The sequence below is a fragment of the Phalacrocorax carbo genome, chromosome 32 (genome assembly GCF_963921805.1).
Source record: "Phalacrocorax carbo chromosome 32, bPhaCar2.1, whole genome shotgun sequence".
NCBI lineage: Eukaryota > Metazoa > Chordata > Aves > Suliformes > Phalacrocoracidae > Phalacrocorax > Phalacrocorax carbo.
Genome location: NC_087544.1, coordinates 294,952 through 309,173, shown reverse-complemented (window position 1 = coordinate 309,173; position 14,222 = coordinate 294,952). Strand labels below are relative to the sequence as shown.

Below are 14,222 nucleotides of genomic sequence, written 5' to 3'. Positions count from 1 at the left end.
GATGGTTTCTTGGGTGCCCCATAGGTCCGGGGGCCCTGGGGCGATGCTGCAGGGTGGGGGTGGGGACGGCAGGGGGCTGCATGGGGGAGGGGAGCATCCAGGGGCTCCCCTTCCCCCCCCCCTTGGGGGAGACCACCTTAAAATCTTTTTTATGGCGGGTAGGCTTTTTTGGGGTGGGGGGTGGGCTGAGAGCTGACGGCAACTCATCGTCCCCACCGCGGCCCCCCGCCGCGGGGCGGGGCGGGCTTGAGGGGGGGATGGGAAAGGCGCGCGGCCCCTTTAAATTTACCCAGGAGCCCTTAAAGGAGCCCCAGGGGCCCCACGGCGGCGTCCCCACCCCGGCCGGCCCCTGCCCGCCGCCGCCGCCGCCGCCCCGGGCCCCGCCATGGAGCCCCCGCACCCCCACCCCGACCCCGGCCCAGTCCCGCACCCGGACCGCCCAGGTGAGCAACGACACCGCGGGGGGGGGGGGAGGGGGGGGGTGGGAGGTGCAGCCCCTTTAAGGAGACCCCTCTCCCGCCGAGGGGGAGCTGGGCTCCCCCTTCATGCACAATGGGAGCAATGCTGGCCCTTTAAGATGCCCCCGAGCCCTGGGGTTGCCCCCATCCCTTTGCCATCCCCTGTCATCCTCTAGGATGCCCCTGTCCCTTTAAGATGCTTCCATCTAATTTAGGATGTCCCTGTCACTTTAAGGTGCCCCTGTCCCTTTAAGATGTCTCCATCCAATTTAGGATGCCCCTGTCACTTTAAGATGCCCCTGCCCCTTTAAGGTGTCCCTGTCCCTTTAAGATGCCACCATACAATTTAGGATGCCCCTGTCACATTAAGATGCAACCATACAGTTTAGGGTGTCCCTGTCCCTTTAAGATGCCCCAGTCCCTTTAAGGTACCCCCATCCAATTTAGGGTGCCTCTGTCCCTTTAAGATACCACCACCCAATTTATGAGGCCCCTGACCCTTTAAGATGCTTCTGCCCCTTTAAGGTGCTGCTGTCACTTTAAGATAATACCCCCACCCTCTTTAACCACCCCCATTCCCTCTGACATGCCCCTGCCCCTTTAAAGGCCCCTCCCCTTTGAGATGCCCCGCCTCTTTTAAATACCCCATTCACAAGCCCCGCCCCTTGAAGTACGCTGCCCCTTTAACACACGCTGCCCCTTTAAGAGCGCCTCTTGCCCCTTTAAGACACCCCATTCCTGTGGGGCCCCCCACTTTTGATGCCCCTATCCCTTTAAGAGCCCCCAGTTCCCCCCCTCCCCAGATCCCTCTAATTTTGGGTCACTCCTGGGGTTCGTGTGTCCAACCCCCAGCAGGGCTGAGACCCCCAACCTAGGGGACCACCCCCCATAGGCACCCCCAAAGACCCCCATATGGGGGTTCCCCTCCTCCAGGATCCCCAAAGACCCCCAAAAATGAGTGTCCTGAGGCCCTGCTCTCCCTGAAGCCCCCCCAAAACCCCGACATAAGCGTCCCCCCAAGGACCCCCCCATCACCAGGGACCCTCAGAAACCTCCTCATCCCTGGGGAGCCCTAAAGACTCCCATACAAGACCCCCCCACCAGCTCCCTAATCCTTGGAGGCCCCCCAAATCCCCCTCCTGATCCCTGGAGCCCCCCAAACATTGATCCCCCAAGACCCTTCTGTCCCTTAGACACCCCAAAGTGCCCCCCAAATCCCCCTTCCCATCCCTAATGCACCCCATAAAGTGGTCCCCCAACACCCTTCCATCCCTTAGACACCCCAAATCCCCCTCCCCAACCCTAGAGCCCCCCATAAAGTGGTCCCCCAACACCCCCCAAATCCTACACCCCTCCCTCCATCACCCCCTTCCCCCATGTCCCCCTCCCTCCAGCCTCCCCGCCAGAGCCGGGACCGCGGGGGGGCCGTCGGAGCTCGGACCACTGCGAAGCTCGAGCGTCGCGACCGGGTCGGAGCCGTATCCCGGGTCGGGATCACCGTCGGTATTACCACGAGCGTTGGCGAGCCGAATACCTGATGGAATTCAACGCGGCGCGACACGGGATGCTCTGCATGGTCTGCGGCAGCGCCCTCGCCACCCTCAAGCTCAGCACCATCAAACGCCACATCCGGCAGAAACATCCTTATTCCGGCGCTTGGGGACCCCGCGAGAAGCAGCTCGTCCTCCGTTCCTGGGACGCCCATTTGGGGCTCCGCGCTCGCCCTGACGGACCCCCCGGCAGCGGCCACGGGACAGGTAGGGGGGCTGTGTCAGACCCCCTTCATGTGGGGGCCCTTAATGTGGGTCCCCTAAAGATGGGCCACGCCCCCTTTAACCTCAGCCACGGCCCTTTAAATATGGGCCACGCCCCCTTCAATGTGGATTCTCCCCCCCAATTGTGCTGCGGCCCTTTAAATGTGGACCATGCCGCCTTCAACACGTGTTCCCCCTCCAAGTTGTACCATGTCCCTTTAAATAGGGGCCACGCCCCCCTCAACATGTGTTCCCCCCAGTTGTGCCATGGCCCTTTAAATCTGGGCCACGCCCCTTCAACGTGGATCCTCCCCCCGAGTTGCACCATGGCCCTTTAAATGGGGCCACGCCCCTTTTAATCTGAGCTGTGTCCCTTTAAATGTGGTCCCCATAAAGCAAGGCATGCCCCCTTTAATCTGGTGCGTGTCCCTTTAAATATTGACCACGCCCCCTTCCATGTGGACCACCATAAAACCAGACACACCCCCTTTAATCTAAGCCGTGTCCCTTTAAATGTGGGCCACGCCCCTTTAATGTGACCACGCCTCATTCACATGGAGCCACGCCCCTTTTAAATCTCTCTCACACACCCCCAAGCCCCTTTAAGTCAAGCCCCGTCCCTGGACTGACAGACCACACCCATTCCTGTAGCACACGCCCACTTAGCCACACCCACACCCTAGCCACGCCCCAAACAGCCGCCTTGCTTAGACCCCGCCCCTCTATTTCCACGCCCCCTCAGACCACGCCCCCCGGCTGGGCTCCGCCCCCCATGCAGGGACCCCGAGCTTGCTGTCCCTGTGTCCCCAGCGAGCCCCCACCTCCCCATGGGGTCCCCGACACCCCCCATGTCCCCAGGGTGTCCCCAAAGTCCCTGTCCCCCCATCCCCAAGGTGTCCCCAAGGCCCCTGTCCCCTCCCCACATCCCCAAGGTGTCCCCAAAGTCCCTGTGCCCCCATCCCCAAGGTGTCCCCAAGGCCCCTGTCGTCCCCCCGTGTCCCCAAGGTGTCCCCAAGGCCCCTGTCCCCCCCATCCCCAAGGTGTCCCCAAGGCCCCTGTCCCCCCCCCGTGTCCCCAAGGTGTCCCCAAAGTCCCTGTCCCCCCATGTCCCCAAGGTGTCCCCAAAGTCTCTGTCCCCCCCATCCCCAAGGTGTCCCCAAGGCCCCTGTCCCCTCCCCATGTCCCCAAGGTGTCCCCAAAGTCCCTGTCCCCCCCCGTGTCCCCAAGGTGTCCCCAAAGTCCCTGTCCCCCCATGTCCCCAAGGTGTCCCCAAGGCCCCTGTCCCCCCCATCCCCAAGGTGTCCCCAAGGCTCCTGTCCCCTCCCCACGTCCCCAAGGTGTCCCCAAAGCCCCTGTCCCCCCATCCCCAAGGTGTCCCCAAAGTCCCTGTCCCCCCCCATGTCCCCAAGGTGTCCCCAAGGCCCCTGTCCCCCCATCCCCAAGGTGTCCCCAAAGCCCCTGTCCCCCCCCATGTCCCCAAGGTGTCCCCAAGGCCCCTGCCCCCCCCATCCCCAAGGTGTCCCCAAGGCTCCTGTCCCCTCCCCACGTCCCCAAAGTGTCCCCAAGGCCAACAACGTGTGCCTTTGTCCCCAAGGTGTTGTCTGTGTCCCCCCACCTCGCTGACCCTGCTGTCCCGTCCTCCCGCAGGCCCCCCGGCCCCCGGCCGCCCCCGCCGCCGTCCCCCGTCCCCGCGAGACGCCAAACCGTCCCCCCGGGGGGCGGCGGTGCCGAGGGGACGCCCGGGGGGTGACTCGCTACGGGGGTGGCTTCGCGCCGAGCTGCTGCTGGACCTGGAGGCCGGGGGGAACCGGCTGCGGTGCCTCCTGTGCGCCCGCGCCCTGCCCTCGCTGCACCTCGGCGACATCCGCCGGCACGCGCTGGCCGCCCACCCCGGCACCCTGCGCCTGGGGCCCGCCGAGCGCGGGGAGCTGCTGCGAGCCTGCCGGGCCGCGGGACGGCGGCGGGACGGTGAGGGGGAATGGGGATGTGGGGGGGGAATGGGGATGTGGGGGGGAATGGGGATGTGGGGGGGAATGGGGATGGTGGGGGGGAATGGGGATGTGGGGGGAAATGGGGATGTGGGGTCATGGGGACACTGGGGGGACATAGGGATACTGGGGGAAATGGGGATGCTGGAGTGTGTGGGGCAGTGGGGCCACCGCGGGGTGTGGGGACACAGGGGTGCTGGGGTCACCGCGGTGTGTGGGGACACAGGGGTGCTGGGGTGACTGGGGCCACCGTGGGGTGTGGGGACACAGGGGTGCTGGGGCGACTGGGGCCACTGGGGGGTGTGGGGACACAGGGGTACTGAGGTGACTGGGGCCACTGGGGGGTGTGGGGACACAGGGGTGCTGGGGTGACTGGGGCCACTGGGGGGTGTGGGGACACAGGGGTGCTGGGGTGACTGGGGCCACCGGGGGGTGTGGGGTCACAGGGGTACTGAGGTGACTGGGGCCACTGGGGGGTGTGGGGACACAGGGGTACTGGGGTGACTGGGGCCAGCGGGGGGTGTGGGGACACAGGGGTACTGGGGTGACTGGGGCCACTGGGGGGTGTGGGGACACAGGGGTACTGGGGTGACTGGGGCCAGCGGGGGGTGTGGGGACACAGGGGTACTGAGGTGACTGGGGCCACTGGGGGGTGTGGGGACACAGGGGTACTGGGGTGACTGGGGCCAGCGGGGGGTGTGGGGACACAGGGGTACTGAGGTGACTGGGGCCACTGGGGGGTGTGGGGACACAGGGGTGCTGGGGTGAATGGGGCCACTGGGGGGTGTGGGGACACAGGGGTGCTGGGGGCGGTGGGGGGCCACTGGGGGGTGTGGGGACACAGGGGTGCTGGGGTGACTGGGGCCACTGGGGGGTGTGGGGACACAGGGGTACTGGGGTGACCGGGGCCACTGGGGGGTGTGGGGACACAGGGGTACTGGGATGACTGGGGCCACTGGGGGGTGTGGGGACACAGGGGTACTGGGATGACTGGGGCCATTGCGGGGTGTGGGGACACAGGGGTGCTGGGGTGACTGGGGCCACTGGGGGGTGTGGGGACACAGGGGTACTGGGGTGACTGGGGCCAGCGGGGGGTGTGGGGACACAGGGGTACTGGGGTCACCACGGTGTGTGGGGACACAGGGGTGCTGGGGTGACTGGGGCCAGCGGGGGGTGTGGGGACACAGGGGTGCTGGGGTGACTGGGGCCACTGGGGGGTGTGGGGACACAGGGGTACTGGGGTGACTGGGGCCACTGGGGGGCCCGGCCCGTGCCCACCTGGGGCCAGGCCGGGGGGGGAACAGGGCTGTCCCCACTCCCCCCAGCCCCGCAGCCCCCCAGCCCAGCCGTGGAGGAGGATGAGGATGAAGCAACCACCGAGGCCGAAGCAGCCGCTGCAGCGGACGAGGGGGGGGCGGGGGTTACAAGGGGGGCCGCGCCGGGGGGCTGTGGCAGCCGCAGCCCCCCCATTTTCTCCATGCACCCCGGAGCCCCCCCTGCCTGCACGGCCTGAGCCCCTGGGGAATGGGGATACTGGGGGGGGGGGAATGACAGAGACCCACCCCCCAGTGCCCCCCAGAGCTCCCCAGTATCACCAGTGCCCCCCCGCCCCTCAAAAGCGGCACTTATGGGTCCCCTTGATGGTGTCACCGGTCCCCAACATCCCCCCCCCCCCCCCATGGTGTCACCCTATTTATGCGTGTGTGTCCCTTTTATTTTTCTAAGCCCCCCCCCCTTTTTTTTGTACGTGACACCCCTCAATAAACCCATTCCTGGAGGTCCCGTGGAGTGATGCGGTGGGGTGACGGGGACAATTTGGGGGTGACACACACATGGGGACATCTGGGGGGGGACACGGGGCCATACTGGGGGGACACGGGGCCATTTTGGGGGGGGGGGGGCGATGACATACTGGCACAAAGGGGGGGAGCGGAGGCGTCCGTCGCGGTGTTTTATTGATGCCACATCCCCGCGGGCAGATTGGGGGGGGGGGGGGGGGTGTCCCCCCATTCCCCGCCCCCCCAGATTAAGGGGGAGGGGTCTGGGGGGGACGCAGTGCGGTTTGGGGGGGCTGCGGGAGGGGGCTGAGCCCCCCCTCAAGGAGCTTTGCCCCCCCCCCTTGCAGTTTACAGCAGTTACAGACATTTCACCTCAATTAACGTTAAAAAAAATAAAAGGCGTGGGGGGGGGGGGGGGAGGAACGAGCTGGGGGGTGGGAGCCCCCCCCCAGGGAACAGGGTTTTGGGGTGCAGCCCCCCCCCGATAGCCCCCCAGTGGAGGCCAAGTCCAAGGCTTATGGGGGGGGGGGGTGTGGAAGGACAGACAGACGCCACTGTGAGATATGGGAGGGGTGTACGAGCTTTTGGGGGGGGGGGGGATGAGTTTGGGGGGGGGTGTGATGAACTTGGGGTGGGGCAGACGAGCTTTGGGGGTGGGGGCACCAGCCGGGCACCCCGATATTTCCCCGCCACCCCCGGGGTTTTATTCCGGCTTCTTCTTGGCCAGGCCTGGGAGCTTCGCCTGGATCCTATAGGGAGAGGAGAGAGGTGAGAAGCTTGGGCAGGCGGGGGTGGGAAACAGCAATTTTGGGTGGGGGCATAGCGATTTGGGGGGGGCCCCATGGATTCTGGGGGGGCCCCAAGGATTTGGGGGGGCCCCATCGGCACTTACTTGGCCACAATGTCCTTGGTCTGGCGACGGGCGATACCCACATAGTGGTTGATCTGCACCTGGCGGTAGAGGGGAGGGGGTTTAAAGGGGTGCCCCCCACCTTTTTGGGGTGCCCCTCTGATTTCTGGGCGTGCCCTCATTTTTGGGACTCCCCCCCTTATTTTTAGGGGTGTCGCACCCCTAATTTAAGGCTCACCTTGTACTTCTCGTAGAGGGGCGGTAGGGTGAAGGCCAACAGCTCGGCTGCAAGAGAGATGGGGGGCCTCAGCATCATGAGATGGGGGCCAAGCCCCCCCCCAGTGTTCTTTTTTGGGGGGCCACCCCCCCCCCAAATCAACTTTGGGGGGTCTATTTTATAGGGGGAGGGGGGCCAAAGGCTGGCTCTTACCGAGGATGAGGAGGGTGATGCCGTTGAAGACGGCTCCCACGTAGGTCAGCAGCCACATCGCCAAGGCCAGCTGTGGAGGGGGGCGGGGATAAGAGGCTGGTTTTCGGGGGTACCCGGGGGGGGCGGAAGGAGGAGGAGGATGAGGAGGGGGAGATGAGGAGGGGGAGGAAGGCCCCTTACCTTCAGGGAATCCACCAGATCTTCCACCAAGAAGAGGCGGAGGAGGAACCGCAGCGCCTGGTTGAGGTGGAGGGCGACGGCGGCGGCATGAGCCTGGAAGGTCTCGGGGGACAAGGTCACGTCCTGCTCCAGGTAAGCCCTGGGGTGGGGGGGCACAGTCAGTTAGGGGGCACCCCAAAATCTCCCCCCTGCACCCCAAAATCCCCCTGTGCCCCCCCCAACCACCAAAATCCCCCTCTGCACCCCAAAACCTGGAAGGTCTCAGCGGACAATGGCATGTCCAGCTCCAGGTAAGCCCTGGGGTAGGGGGCACAATCAGTTGGGGGCACCCCAAAATCCCCCTTCTACACCCCAAAACCCCTCCTGTAACCCCCTTGAACCCCAAAATTCCTCTCTTCACCCCAAAACCTGGAAGGTCTAGGGGGACAATGGCATGTCCAGCTTCAGGTAAACCCTGGGAAAGGGGAGCACAGTCAGCTGAGGGGGGCACCCCAAAATCCCCCTGCACCTCCACTTGAACCCCCAAATCCCCCTCTGCACCCCAAAACCTGGAAGGTCTCAGGGGACAATGGCACGTCTGGCTCCAGGGGTGGTAAGCCCTGGGGTGGGGTGGGGGCACCCCAAAATCCCCCACCGCACATGCAAGATCACCTTTTACACCCCCAAATCCCCCCCTGCAGCCCAAGATCATCTTCTACACCCCAAACCTCCCCCCGCACCCCAAAATCTGGAAGGTCTTGGGGGACGTCACATCCAGCTCCAGGTGAGGTCTGAGTTGGGTGAGCACATTCAGTTGAGGGGGGGCACCCCAAAAATCCCCCTCTACACCCCTAGCTCTGCCCCCCCGCACCCCAAAATCTCCCTTTACACCCCAGCTCCCCCCACTCTGCACCCCAAAATCTCCCTTTACACCCCTAGCTCTGCCCCCCTGCACCCCAAAATCTCCCTTTACACCCCTAGCTCTGCCCCCCTGCACCCCAAAATCTCTCTTTACACCCCTAGCTCTGCCCCCCCGCACCCCAAAATCTCCCTTTACACCCCTAGCTCTGCCCCCCGCACCCCAAAATCTCCCTTTACACCCCTAGCTCTGCCCCCCCGCACCCCAAAATCTCCCTTTACACCCCTAGCTCTGCCCCCCCGCACCCCAAAATCTCCCTTTACACCCCTAGCTCTGCCCCCCCGCACCCCAAAATCTCTCTTTACACCCCTAGCTCTGCCCCCCCGCACCCCAAAATCTCTCTTTACACCCCTAGCTCCCCCCACTCTGCACCCCAAAATCTCCCTTTACACCCCTAGCTCTGCCCCCCCGCACCCCAAAATCTCCCTTTACACCCCTAGCTCTGCCCCCCGCACCCCAAAATCTCCCTTTACACCCCTAGCTCTGCCCCCCGCACCCCAAAATCTCCCTTTACACCCCAGCTCCCCCCACTCTGCACCCCAAAACCTTCATCCACCCTGCAGAGGGGGAAACAGCAGCCAGGCCACCAAGTGCATCACCCAGCTGCCTTCCCTGGGGGGCTGGGGGGGGGGGTGGGAAACCCCAAAATCCCCCCAAAAATGGGGGGGGACCCCCCCAAAAATCTATCCCTTACCGAAAGGGGTGCCCCTCTTCCGACTTCTGGACGGCCTGGATGACGGCTTTGTAGACGCGGAGGCTGATGGTGACGGAGAGCAGGGCCAGGGCGAGGTGGGCGACCACGCTGACGGCGCTGAGGGTGGCCAGGGAGAGGAGGAGGATGAAGCTGACGCCGAAGACGACCCCCGTCTTCCTCACGTCCCGCCAGAAGAGGAGGTCGTGGGCTGTTGGGGACACGGAGGTTGAGAAAAGCGGGGGGACCCTGTGGTGTTGTCCCCCCGCCCCCCATCACAGGCGGCGGATGGTTGTGTCCTCGCCGATGGTCTCGTCTCGCCTTAATTCGCCCCGATTTGCCCCAAAATGAGGCTGGCACTGTGCCCCCCCCCCCCCCCCAAATCCATCCGCTCGTTAGACACAGGCGCTAATTAACCCAGCCCCCCCGCTACAAACAGGCGCTAATTAACCCCCCCCCAACATGGCGGCGGGTTTTGCCAGAAATCCCCCTTTTTACACCAAAACGAGAGGCAGACGCGGGGCTCCCCACCCACCCCCACATCCCCAGCAGCATTTTGGGGCCAGATCCCCCCCTTTTTCACACACCCCACCCCATTTTTGGGGGGGATCTGGCTGAACCCCCCCCCCCAAAACCTGTTTTTGGGGGCAACTTGGCAGCAACGGCGGCGTTTTTGGGGTGAAAAAAAGCGCTTTCTTCAGGTTTACCTGCCAGGCGGGGGAGGAGCTGGGTCCCTGCGGGGGGTTCAGCCGGGACCCCGGGGGGATTTGGGGTACCTCGGGGGGGCTCCCCCAATTCCCGCAGCGCCCGCAGGGTCATCCGCTCCTCCTCCCAATCCCGGGCGGCGGCACCGGGGGACGGTTCGGGGAGGAGGGGGGGCGGCGGCACGACGGTGATGCCGGTGCCGCCGGCGGTCACGTGGTGCCGGGGGACGGTGACGTCCTCAACCGGCGTTTCCTCGATGACGGTGTCGTCGGAGTCACCCGAGCTGTCGGCTTCGGCGCCGGTGTTCCCGGTGACGCCGTTACTGGTGAGGCCGTTACCGGTGAGGCCGTTACCGCCGGTGAGGCCGTTACCGATGCCGTTACGCTCCACCAAATCCCAGCTGAGCAACTCGTTGGTGAAACTATGCATCTCCCGGACGCACTTGGACACCTCTTCCAACGCCGCGGCGGTGCCGGATGTTTGTCGGCACAATCCGGCGGGGATCTTCGCCGTGACGCCGGCGCTGCCGGCGCGGGGTTTTGCCGGGAAGTCGCAGACGCGATCCTCGGGGATTTGACTCAGCACCTCGCGCTCTCCCAGCAGCGCGGTGCCGTATTCTCGGTCGAAAGCGGCGCGATCCGGTACGACCTCGAATGGTGATTCGGGGGAATCCGGTTCTTTTTGAGGGGGGGCTCCCGAGGAAGAGGAGGAGGAGGCGGCGGCGAGGTGGGGGGCGGGGAGGAAGGTTCCCCGACCTCCTTGTCCCCCCAGTGCCGCTTCAGCACCCGCTGGGGCCGGAGAGAGGGGAGACAGTCAGGCATGGGGTGGGGGCAGATTTTTTGGGGGGTGGGGGGCACAGCATGCATGGGGGGGCCACCATGCACCCGGCTGCACCCCAAGCGGCGTTTCGGGGTCGTCCCCCCCTTGGCGCAGCCATGCTGGGGGGGGGGCGTTTGAGCAGGTCCCGCGGCGGCGCGAGCAGTCAGATGCCTCCCCACCCCCCAATACACCCCAAAACCTGTAGGTTCGACACCAGGACGGGGCGGGGGGGTGTCCCGCTGGGGACCTCATTTTGGGGCTAAAACCACCTGATTCGGGTCCAGTGTGAGGATGGGGGGGGGGGTGGCATGATTGAGGCCCCCCTCCCCCCAAAGGGTGTGCAACCCCAACATAGTAGCAGCCTCCCCCACCCGCTCATTTTGGGTCAAGATTTGGGGATTTTGGGGTCCTCCAGAGCTGGGAGGGGAGGATTTGGGGGGGGTCCTCACCTCCCCCTCCCCACCAAATTTCAGGGGCGGATCCAGGCGGGGGGTGGGGTGGGGGTCACACACAAACACAGACGGCGGCGGGTGGGACGCGGGCGCAGGCGGGTCGTGGGGGGTTGGTTGTTTTTTTGAGGATAAACAACAAGAAAAACGGCGAATTCCTCCTCAACTGGGCGAGCAGCGGCGGGGGGGGGCGGGGGGGGAGCAGCAGGGCGTGCAAAGCAGGAACAGCAGCCGTGGGGCGGGGTGGGGGGGGCACAGCCATGGGGCAGGCGCGAAGCTGTGGGGCAGGCGCTCGCCCCAAAAAAGGGAGAAGAAATTGTGTTAATAAGCAGGAAAATTAAGAGAGCGAAAGAAAAATGTCTGGTTTTGGCGGGTTTTAAAACATCCCACCCCCCTCCCCCCAGGCAGCCATTAGAGGGGGGGGTCTTCAAACCCCTTCACCCCCCCAAAATGAGCTGCAGGTGAAGCTCCCCCAAAAAACAGGGGCTATTTTTGGGGTCACCCCCCTCCCCGAGACACCGGCAGTGCCCAGATGGAGAGCGCAGCGGCATTGGGGACCCCAAACTGGTATTAGAGACCACCCCCACTGCAAATCCAGGGGGGCCGTTTTAGGGTTACAGCCTCCCCCCCCCCGACATTTTTCTTCCTGGGGGGTGTGGAGGGGGGGAGACTTGCCTGGTGAAGCCGCAAAGAGAGAGACAGGCTGGGAGGAAGAGGAAGAAGCGGGGGGATCTGCAAGAAAACACAGAGGGTGAGAGCTCAGCGCCCTGGGCGGGGCCCCCCCCAAAATCCCACAGCCTCCCCAAAGCCCCCCCCAGAACCCACCGGGGTGTCCCATCCCCCCCACCCCCAAAGCAGGGATGGGGTTTCACTTCGACGAGTAAGGTTTTGTCCCGGGTTTTCCGGCATCTTTTTGGGGTGTTGATGAATTTTTGGGGGGCACTGATGAGTTTTCGGGGTGAAATCACCCAAAAATGGGAACGATTGCTGCCTCTTCGCCCTGAAAACGGGCAGATGGGGGGAGGGTGTGGCTTGAGCACCCTCAAACTCCCGCAGTTGGAGTCTCCGTATCCTTTTCCACAGGGTTTTACCCTGAATCGGCGGGCGTCAGGCGCCGGCGGTTTCACAGTCGTTCCAGGTGTTATCCCTCCCGCCAAACCACAAAATAGGGGGGTCCTGGGGCTTTTGGGGTACCTGGTTGTACCGCAGAGGGGAAACCGGGTTTCCTCCAGCTTCCCCTTTTCGGGGTGACATTGGGTCACCTGCCGCCGCCTCTTTGACATCAGACCATCAGGCAAAATCCTGTTATGACCAAATTTGGGGTTTTTTTAAACCCCGTTTTCCCCACCCAGGTCATGCTGTTCAGGCTGGGATCCCAGTGCAGCGGCTGTCATCGCTGGGTGACAACAACCGGAGCACGGATGGCGTCGGGTCACCCCAAAATCTCCACCTTCCCCCCTTCGGCGCTGCAGCCCTGGGGAAGCCCACTCGCCCCCCGCCAGGATGATATCTGGGGTAAAACCACCGAGTTTTGGGGCTCTGTGGTATTGGGCTGTGACAACTGGGGTAATCCATGGGACAATATTGGGGTGCACCGGCAGCAATCACAAAGTCAGGGCGCCCCGAAATGAGCACTGGCATCCAGGGGGGGCTCCTGGGGGTGAGTGGGATGGCAAAGTGCCCCCCCCCGACCCCCCAAAATGCCAGGACCCCCCCTAGGACGGACAGACGGACGGAACAGCCCAGCCATCCAACAACCTCCCCCGCCCCCCCCGCCAAAAAAAAATAATCAACAGTCCCTTTTCTGCATGTTTTCCCCGCCATTTCTGTAGGATCCGGGGCTGGGTGTGACCCTGCGCCCCCCAAGGCCCTCTTTCCCCTAGATCTGACCCCCCAAGATTTCTTTCCCCTATATCTGGCTCCCCTCCTAAAGGCCTCTTTCTCCTATATCTTGCCCCCCAAAGACTTTTTTTCCTTATATCTGGCTCCCCAAAGACTTTTTTTCCTTATATCTGGCTCCCCAAAGACTTCCTTCCCCTAGATCTGGCTCCCCAAAGACTTCTTTCCCCTATATGCGCCCTCTGAAGGCCTCTTCCCTATAACTACCCTCCCTATAGGCCTCTTCCACTATATCTACTCCCCTAAAGGCCTCCTTCCCCTACAACTGCCCCCTCAAAGGCCTCTTTTCCCCTCATAATTGTCGCCTAAAGGCCTCTCCCCCACCGTTTCTGCCCCCCGACCCCTATTCACCTCATACCTACCCCCTCAAGGCCTCTTCCCGCCCCCCTCCTCAGGCCCCGCCAGGCCCTTACCGGCGCAGGAGGCGGAGCCAGCGCCCCCGCAGCCTCCGACCTGGGGCTGCCCGGAGGAGAAGGAGGAGGAAGAGGAGGAGGATGAGGAGACGAAAGGGGACTGTGTGGCAGGGTCGGCCATGGCAGCGATCGCGGAGCCCCGCGGTAGCGCGTCCGTCCGGCCCGGCGGCCACGCACCGACTGACGGGGCGGGGCCGCGAGGGGCGGGGCCGCGGGGCGGGGCGCATGCGCCAACGGCCGGGCATGCGCCCAACGCCTCCCTCCCGCCGCAGCTCCGCGCTACTGCGCATGCGCAGCCGTGGGAGAAAACACCGCCCCTTTTCCCCCCCTCTGCGCATGTGTCGGGCGCGCCGTCGCCATGGCACCCAGGCGCGGTGCCTCATGGGAGTTGTAGTCCGGGACTCTCCCCCTGCATACAGGCGTCTATAAGGGACGGGGGTCTATGGGGTGTCCCCTATAAGGGGCAGGAGCCTACAGGGTGTTCCCCTATAGGGGATGGCAGGGCTTTGCCGCCCTGCGAGTGTCAAACAGCACCATTGGTTGTCCCCTATAGGGGGAAAGATGGTATGGGGGGAGGGGGGGACATTGCATCATGCCATCCATAGGATCCCCTATAGGATGTGTAGCATCATAGGGTGTCCCCTAAAGGGGAGGGGGGCTATAATGTGTTCCTGAGGGGGGGCATGGGTGAGGCCTATGCTCCCCTATAGGTCAGACAGAGCCCTATGTGATCCCCTGTAAGGGTGGGGGACCTATAGGATACTCTCAGCAGCACATGGAGGGGCTTTATGGCCCTGTGGAAGTCAAGCCATGCACTCTCTATAGGGGAAAGGGCCTACAGAATGACCCTTAAAACAGACAAGGGCCTATAGAAAGCTGCCTATAGAAAAGGGAGCGGCCTTAGGGCCCT

General features: G+C 64.0%; 2 protein-coding genes across 4 annotated transcripts; one reads left to right on the top strand and one right to left on the bottom strand.

The window, feature by feature from the left end:
• Positions 1-203: 203 nt before the first annotated feature.
• ZFTA (zinc finger translocation associated) lies at positions 204-5,977 on the top strand. The gene is made up of 4 exons (XM_064437546.1): positions 204-443; positions 1,853-2,215; positions 3,860-4,180; positions 5,526-5,977. The coding sequence occupies exons 1-4, from the start codon at positions 386-388 to the stop codon at positions 5,711-5,713; spliced, it is 930 nt and encodes a 309-aa protein (XP_064293616.1). The 5' UTR covers positions 204-385; the 3' UTR covers positions 5,714-5,977.
• A 522-nt stretch (positions 5,978-6,499) lies between these two features.
• RTN3 (reticulon 3) lies at positions 6,500-13,511 on the bottom strand. 3 transcript variants are annotated; one of them, XM_064437543.1, is made up of 9 exons: positions 13,313-13,511; positions 11,676-11,732; positions 9,735-10,520; positions 9,031-9,238; positions 7,439-7,577; positions 7,259-7,328; positions 7,067-7,113; positions 6,871-6,929; positions 6,500-6,727 (listed from the first exon to the last, which is right to left on the bottom strand). In XM_064437543.1, the coding sequence occupies exons 1-9, from the start codon at positions 13,431-13,433 to the stop codon at positions 6,682-6,684; spliced, it is 1,533 nt and encodes a 510-aa protein (XP_064293613.1). In that variant the 5' UTR covers positions 13,434-13,511; the 3' UTR covers positions 6,500-6,681. The 3 variants fall into 3 exon arrangements, with proteins under 3 accessions (XP_064293613.1, XP_064293614.1, XP_064293615.1); XM_064437544.1 differs by lacking the exon at positions 9,735-10,520 and having other exon boundaries at positions 13,313-13,509; XM_064437545.1 differs by lacking the exons at positions 9,735-10,520; positions 11,676-11,732 and having other exon boundaries at positions 13,313-13,508.
• Between the last annotated feature and the right edge of the window lie 711 nt (positions 13,512-14,222).

Excerpts from the sequence above, each read along its gene's own strand:
- ZFTA (XM_064437546.1), top strand. The coding sequence starts at position 386 with ATGGAGCCCCCGCACCCCCACCCCGACCCCGGCCCAGTCCCGCACCCG. Across the intron at positions 444-1,852 it reads CCCGCACCCGGACCGCCCAG|CCTCCCCGCCAGAGCCGGGA; the intron begins GTGAGCAACGAC and ends CCCTCCCTCCAG. Across the intron at positions 2,216-3,859 it reads CGGCAGCGGCCACGGGACAG|GCCCCCCGGCCCCCGGCCGC; the intron begins GTAGGGGGGCTG and ends GTCCTCCCGCAG.
- RTN3 (XM_064437543.1), bottom strand. The coding sequence starts at position 13,433 with ATGGCCGACCCTGCCACACAGTCCCCTTTCGTCTCCTCATCCTCCTCC. Across the intron at positions 7,578-9,030 it reads GAAGAGGGGCACCCCTTTCG|GGCTTACCTGGAGCAGGACG; the intron begins GTAAGGGATAGA and ends CCCCCACCCCAG. Across the intron at positions 6,728-6,870 it reads ACCAAGGACATTGTGGCCAA|GATCCAGGCGAAGCTCCCAG; the intron begins GTAAGTGCCGAT and ends CTCTCCCTATAG.